The sequence below is a fragment of the Adiantum capillus-veneris genome, chromosome 16, assembly GCF_014529385.1.
Source record: "Adiantum capillus-veneris isolate H3 chromosome 16, ASM1452938v2, whole genome shotgun sequence".
Lineage (NCBI taxonomy): Eukaryota > Viridiplantae > Streptophyta > Polypodiopsida > Polypodiales > Pteridaceae > Adiantum > Adiantum capillus-veneris.
Genome location: NC_140946.1, coordinates 127568706 through 127575538, shown reverse-complemented (window position 1 = coordinate 127575538; position 6833 = coordinate 127568706). Strand labels below are relative to the sequence as shown.

At 45.2% G+C, this 6833-nt stretch overlaps 1 protein-coding gene across 1 annotated transcript; it reads left to right on the top strand.

Annotated features, from left to right (window-relative positions):
- The first annotated feature begins 2522 nt into the window (after positions 1-2522).
- Positions 2523-5103, top strand: LOC147439842 (uncharacterized). Its single transcript, XM_086484070.1, has 5 exons — positions 2523-2627; positions 2766-2868; positions 3702-3726; positions 3875-4626; positions 4724-5103. The coding sequence occupies exons 1-5, from the start codon at positions 2523-2525 to the stop codon at positions 5101-5103; spliced, it is 1365 nt and encodes a 454-aa protein (XP_086340196.1).
- The last annotated feature ends 1730 nt before the right edge of the window (positions 5104-6833 follow it).

The window sequence follows — 6833 nt, the reverse complement described above, 5'->3', positions numbered from 1 at the left end:
TCCCAACCACGATGTGGACTCTTTATTGCGACGATCATTTTATCCATTTTTGAGCATCGAGAGTCACTTATGACCTCCACTCACACCACGTGACATGTTCATTTGGTCCCATATATCATATTTGAACTCCGAGGATGATAATAGAACTCTCTCTCTCTCTTTCTCAACATGGCACTACCATCCTTAGAAGTCGATCTACCTACTCCAACAGTCACATCCTCAATATTTAAGAACCTACACACTTGTACAAATTTAGAAGAGAACCTAGAAACTAGGGTTTCACTCTCGTACTCTCACTCACTCAATTGCAGTCTTGTGCATATTTAATAGAATACCCAGCAACTAGGGTTCATCTCTCTCTCTCTCTCTCTCTCTCTCTCTCTCTCTCTCTCTCCCCCCCCCCCCCCCCGCCCCCGCCAACTCTCACTTTGGTCCACTTTGTCAAATATTAAGCAAGGATGTTTCTTCTCACTCTCTCTAAGTGAGTGAGTTTTGTACCCCCCCTCCCCCCCCTCTCTGTCTCTTCATCTTTCCTCTCCTCTTTCACAATGGCTACCATATTCATCCCCTAGAATACACACACACACACACACATGTGCTATGTCTCTATCTTTCTTCTTCTCTTTTTTTTTGGGGAGCATTATAGTTACATTCTCTCTCCCTCCATACCCCAATTTTTGCAAGATGGTCAAAATTTTGACAAGGATGTTTCTCCCCAATTTCCCTAAGAGAGCCTAGTCATCTCTCTCTCTCTCTCTCTCTCTCTCTCTCTCTCTCCACCCTTTAGTTTTATCCATATGGACAAAACTTTAGTCAAGGTGTTTCTCATCACTCTCCTTAAAGTGCAAGTTTGCCTCTGTGTGTGTGTGTGTGTTTTTCTGTGTCCATCTAACTCTCTAGCTCTCTGTGGACTTTGAAGCTGTTTCATTTTTAAGAAAACCATGACGTTCATTTCAAATCTATACATCTTTCATGATGTCAAATCTAAAGATTTTGAATTCAAATATTAGCTTAAAAAATTCATGTTCATTTTCAATGCAAAAAAGAGCACGATCAAAAAGCTAAAGTTCTATGCACATGGCCAAATGCAAAAGGCTATACATGCTAAGAGATCCCCTCTCTCTCTCTCTCTCTCTCTCTCTCTCTCTCTCTCTCTCTCACGTCACCCTCCCCTCCCCACTTGGAGAGCCATATGTTGGCCATGTAGTTCAATTTACAGGCTTCCTAGGATCAACACTTAATCAATATGACATGTTCAATTTGCATTCTACAATGTTAGGATGCTTAGCAATTTAGACAAACTTAAGTTTATACTCTTATGTTTTGTCTTTGTGATCAAAAGATAAAATCTTCTTGTACCCCATGAGATAATATGACATAAAGTTGCCATCAATGGGACCCTCTTTAAGTTACCCCCAGGAGAAAACTAGGTTTAAGCTTTCAAGCTTCCCAATACCCCCTTAAAGCTACTCACAAGTATTTTACTAATTTTGAGATTGAGAACATTGACCAAAGGGCAATTGAAAGGCTTTTTAGAAGACAATTTGGCCCATCCAAACCAAACTGAAAGGATTTTAAGAAGACAATTTGGCCCATCCAAGGCAAATTTAGCTTTAAAAATTCATGTTCATTTTCAATGCAAAAAAGAGGATGATCAATAGGCTAAAGTTCTTTGCACATGGCCAAATGCAAAAGGCTATACATGCTAAGAGGTCCTCTCTCTCTCTCTCTCTCTCTCTCTCTCTCTCTGCTCCTCCTCCCCCCCCCCCCCCCCCCCCCCCATATCCAACATCAAGAATGGGGATTTAGATCTATGCCTTCACCATAAATATATGTGCCCTCTTTGTCGTTCTTGTACAAGCCCTCTCGGGGCTCCCGCAAGCTACCCCAAACCACCATGATTGCAACAGAGAAGCCTGCTCATGATGATGCTCTATTAGTTTTCATTGTTGAATGCTCGACTCAGCTCTTTACTATCGACTTTGAAAGTTGGATGGCATTGATGGCGGTGCTACTAAGTCTTGGTCTTCACCTTGGTGGAATTTTTGTCAATGCAAGAGAGTTCCACTCCATTTTTTATTTACCTTATGCAACACACAACCCTTAGACCCTCGAGAATAGTGCCAGGTATGCGCCCATGACTTTGAGAATTAAAACTTGCATTCGAATCTACATGTGCCTACAATTTTGAAAAATAGAACCTCATTAGAATCTACTAAGATGATCTCTCTCTCTCTCTCTCTCTCTCTCTCTCTCTCTCTTCCCCCCCCCCAAACAATTTGCTAGAACATTTTGTAGCTCTCGTTCCACTTATCCTTTGCTAGTCGTGGGAGTGCAAGGAGTCCCCTTTCCATGCAAAGAGTGTGTGTGTGTGTGTTGGGGGGGGGGGGGGGGGGGGGGGGGGGGGGGGGTGGGGGGGGGGGGGGGGGGGGCTTAATTAGCAAATGGAGTCTCCTTTCCATGTTTGTGCACGAGGGACTACATGTGATATGTTACGGCACAAATGCTAGTAGATGGGCAAAATGGTGAGGGTGAGGGAATTCATGATGAGGGCTCTTCAAGCATGGAAGATGAGAGGGGAGGTCAATGCAGATGAAGTCAGATGTGATAGAGGATGTAATCATCAGGTGAGATTATGCTAAACCTAGGTCATTTCCTTTGAGCTCAAAAAATTGTGCATCATCACACAAGCACTTCTCCGTCATCGAAGGGCATCAAGTAGCAACCAACGGCCTCAAAATTTAAAATTTGGACGCAATTCTCAGGTGGGATCAAACGTTTTGCAACTAGCAGCGACCAGCGTCGCTACTGTTAGAGCGCTCCCCCATAGGGGGCCTGTAGGCGGTTGTGGAGGGACATCTCTGCAAGGTGTGCGAGTCCCATAGCCTTTGTGGAGGGCTTGACACCGGGTTTGGAGGAGTTATTTGGAGTCTCGCTGGGGGGTGCCTCACCCACCCTCCACACCACTCTATTACCCTCCAGACTGCCAAGTGGTAGTGGTGATTGCATTATCACCGGCAACCATTTTGGAAACCATGCACGTACGTAGGAAATAAAGTGCGCATCAACACCTTCGTTCTGCACGCCTCGCTTCCTCCACACCGCGGCTTTGTGCTGCAGCTTGAGCTCTATAGCGGCGTCTGCAAGGCTTTTCCTGCACGACTGCAAGCCAATCACAAAGGTATTTCTACCTCCCTCCCTCCCTCCCTCTCTCTCTCTCTCTCTCTCTCCCCCCCCTTGTGTGACCTGCAACGCTCTGATCCCTGGCTTCGCCCGAACGACAAAACTCCACTGTCTGCAACTCCTCACCCATGCAAATTATTACTACACTGTTGCAGTTCTCTCTCTCTGTCTCTCTCTGTGCGCGCAAATGCGTCAATTTATTCATTTGAAAAATGGCACCCTCCCTTTTTCTGTGACATACACTCTATGTTGCCAGTGTGTGGTTGCTAATTATTAATTCCTCATTGGGTACGCTCCAATTGTGTGAAGGCGATTATGGCAGGTTTAGGGTTTACGGTAATAATTTCCCAAAATGATTTAATTTTGAAAGGACACAGTAGGAGCCATGATTTGCCTTTGCTGTGCAAGAAATCACTTTAGAGAAATTATTGAAGTGATTTCGTAAATGTAACCTTTAATTGCTTTGCTGAGTTAGTACTCATTCAAGTGATCATTTCGTAAATGTAACCAAATTTCAGGTTTTGATTTGCTGCAATTATTTAGGTATGCTATGTGACAAATTATTGCCATGAATTTGATAAAGAAATCAACCTAAACTTATTGCTGCCACTCTTTTCGGTTTGCTGCATTGGAGATACTTATAAAGATCCACTACATTTTTTTTGTAATGTATCGCTCAGTTTTTCTGTAGCCTTGGCGGCTCATGCGCTTGGGGGCCTTCAATTACACCGCCCCCAACGGCCTTCGGAGACATTGGAATACGCCCTGATCCACCAATCATCTTACCTCGGGTGCGGCCAGTTCCAGTGAGGCCATCCTTGCTTTCAATACCGCGTCCACTGCTGACCACAATGTCACTGTCACTGTCTGCACGTCGAGCATTGGCTCCGCCGGCCCCAATCAAGCATGCCTCCCATCAGGGCCTATCGCCAGGCAGCAGGTTAGCTCCGATTGCTATCCCTAGTGATAGCAACACCTCAGTTGAGGGAGCACCGGCGCCTTCATTGACCCTAACGCCACAAACGTCTGGACGAACTAATTGGAGGCTCCACGAGATCATCACTTTGATCGAGGCCAAGAAAGAAATACAGGTGCGTCAGAGCGAAGGAGGAGTTTACGAGCGTACTCGTCGCGACCGCTGGCAAATGGTTGCTGAAACTTGTCAGACACGAGGCGTCATGCGTAATAAGGCACAATGCAAAACTAAGTGGGAGAAAGTACACTCCCTATTCAATAGGTTCAATGACTATGAGAGGAAGATTCCCTCAGGGTGGTCTAGCTACTGGCAAATGACTCAAACTGACCGGCGCACGAAAGGACTACCTGTAGAAGACTTTCCATTTGAACTATACAACAAAATGCAGATGCTTTTTGGCGGGGACCACAATGCCGATATCGGGGGGCTGCTGATTGACTCTATGGAGGATGACACGACGCCACTAGGTATACAAGTGCCATTGGAATTCGGTGCATAAATTAATTTTTGCTACTATTTTTATTTGTTGCTTTCACCCTGATTTCTTTACTTCTTCGCATGTAGGCGACGAAGAAGACAACCACACCATGCCTGGTGATGGTGACAGCACAGGCGAGCAACAAACACCGCCTATTTCCACGAACAATGGTGGTGGACCCAGTGACGCATCAGCAGAAGGAAGCTCAGGGAGGGTCAAGCGAAAGTGGCGCTCGCGGGTCAATGGCAACAACATGAAGGACCTCGTGGACTCAACGAAGAACTTGGCGATGGTGTTGCAAAGTTCAGAGGATCGTAAGGACGCATGTGAAGAAGCTAGGGGAAAGAGATTGCTAAAAATCGAGGAGGCGAGAAACGAAGCCACCCGTGACAGTGCAAACGCAATTTGTGGCTCCTTAAACCAAGTGGCCGACTCCGTTGCCTCCCTGGCGATACGAAGAGAGTAATACTTGTGTGCTGCTTTCTTAGGTGTTTGTTTATTAATCATTGTGTGCATTGAGTGGTTGTTGATTGGTAAACATCTTTGGTTTTCCATGACTGTGGATGTGATATTCACTATTGAGACACTATTTCATTTGGACAGTAAAGCTTTAGGGCAGTAAAGATTTTAGTAGTGTGTTTTTGGATCATAAACCATACTGCAATGGACTTTTTGTGAGAATGCCAAATGCTTTGCAAAGTTTTTGTTGTGTGCAACTTGATTCCAACACGCTGTACTGCACCTTGCATTCTCTCTCTCTCTCTCCCCGCCCCGCCCCGCCCCCGCCCCCGCCCCCCCCCCCCCCCCCCCCCCCCCCCCCCCCCCCCCCCCCCCTCTTTTACAATAGGATAGGGAGCATACTTGATATTGTAGGTGCATTGATTTTAATCTTGCAAACACTCTATTGGCAGTAACAAATTGAAGGTGCTGCTCTCATTCACCCTCACTTTCTCTGTTCACCCACCCACCCACCCAACCCCCCCCCCCCCCCCCCCCAACCAACACCAAACCCCAAAAAAATACACCTTGCATTGGGAGTTTTTTGTTGGTTACTTGGTTAAGTAATGTAAATGCTTCAAAGTGTGTTAGTGAAATAACAAGCCTACTGATAATTTATGTGACTGCCAGAGCCCAAACTTTTTGTGTGTAAACCTTTTTTACACACATTTTGCACTGTGCATTGTGCCTGGATCTCTATACACACACACACACACACACCCAAAAAAAAAAAGGTAATGAAGCAGTGGAGGCTTTTCCTTTGTCATTTGGCTAAGCTATTGAAATGCTTCATAGTTTATTTTTGAAGTGTTCTAGAATTAAGAAGCCTACTGACAATGTGTGTCACTGCCACATGCCAAACTTTTTTGTGTGTACCATTTTTCCACACATTGTGCACTGTTCATTTTGCCAATATCTCTCTTCCACTCCACCACCCCCCCCCCCCCCCCCCCCCCCCCCCAAAAAGCCCCTACATCCCAACACCCAAATTATTGAAGCATTTTTTTACTATAGGCCCTCTCTCTCTCTCTCTCTCTCTCTCTCTCTCTCTCCTACCCCCTCCCTTCTGAAGATAAGGGTGCACCGTTTACAAATATGGACATTATAAACTTGGCATTGTCTCCCTCCCTCTCTCTCTCTCTCTCTCTCTCTCACACACACACACACACACACACACACACACACACACACACACACACACACACACACACACACCGTTTGACTCAATGACGAATTCAGAGCACTAAACACCAACACCCCCCCCCCCCCCCAACTCAATGACGCATTCGGTTTATAAATTATCAACAATGTATAGATCAAATTATAGACATCAAAACAATGTATAGACTTCAAAACAATGTCCATTACATAGTGGTACAAACTAGTCCATGTGACCATCTCGTATGTAAGCGAGCATGACGTCTCTGGTTGCCAAAATAGGTCATTTACGGAAATGGCACAATGTATGGTCAAAAGTCAAGCTTTGACGCATTCTTTTTGGCTTGAGGACATCATGTGTTCCACTTATGTACTAAACAGGTGTCCTACAAAATCTTTGCAGTCTATTACTCCATATGAAGCATGGCATGATAGAAAACATTCTATTGAGCACATGCGTGTTTTTTCTTGTTTGGCATATGCTTTGGTGCCACAAACACAACAAAGAAAATTGGATGATAAGACTATCAAATGTACTTT

What these genes read in the sequence shown, in the direction of transcription:
- LOC147439842 (XM_086484070.1), top strand. Translation starts at nt 2,523, where the DNA reads ATGGTGAGGGTGAGGGAATTCATGATGAGGGCTCTTCAAGCATGGAAG. An exon ending in ATAGAGGATGTAATCATCAG is followed by an intron (nt 2,628 to 2,765) that starts GTGAGATTATGC and finishes CGCAATTCTCAG; the next exon opens with GTGGGATCAAACGTTTTGCA. An exon ending in GATTTGCTGCAATTATTTAG is followed by an intron (nt 3,727 to 3,874) that starts GTATGCTATGTG and finishes GTTTTTCTGTAG; the next exon opens with CCTTGGCGGCTCATGCGCTT.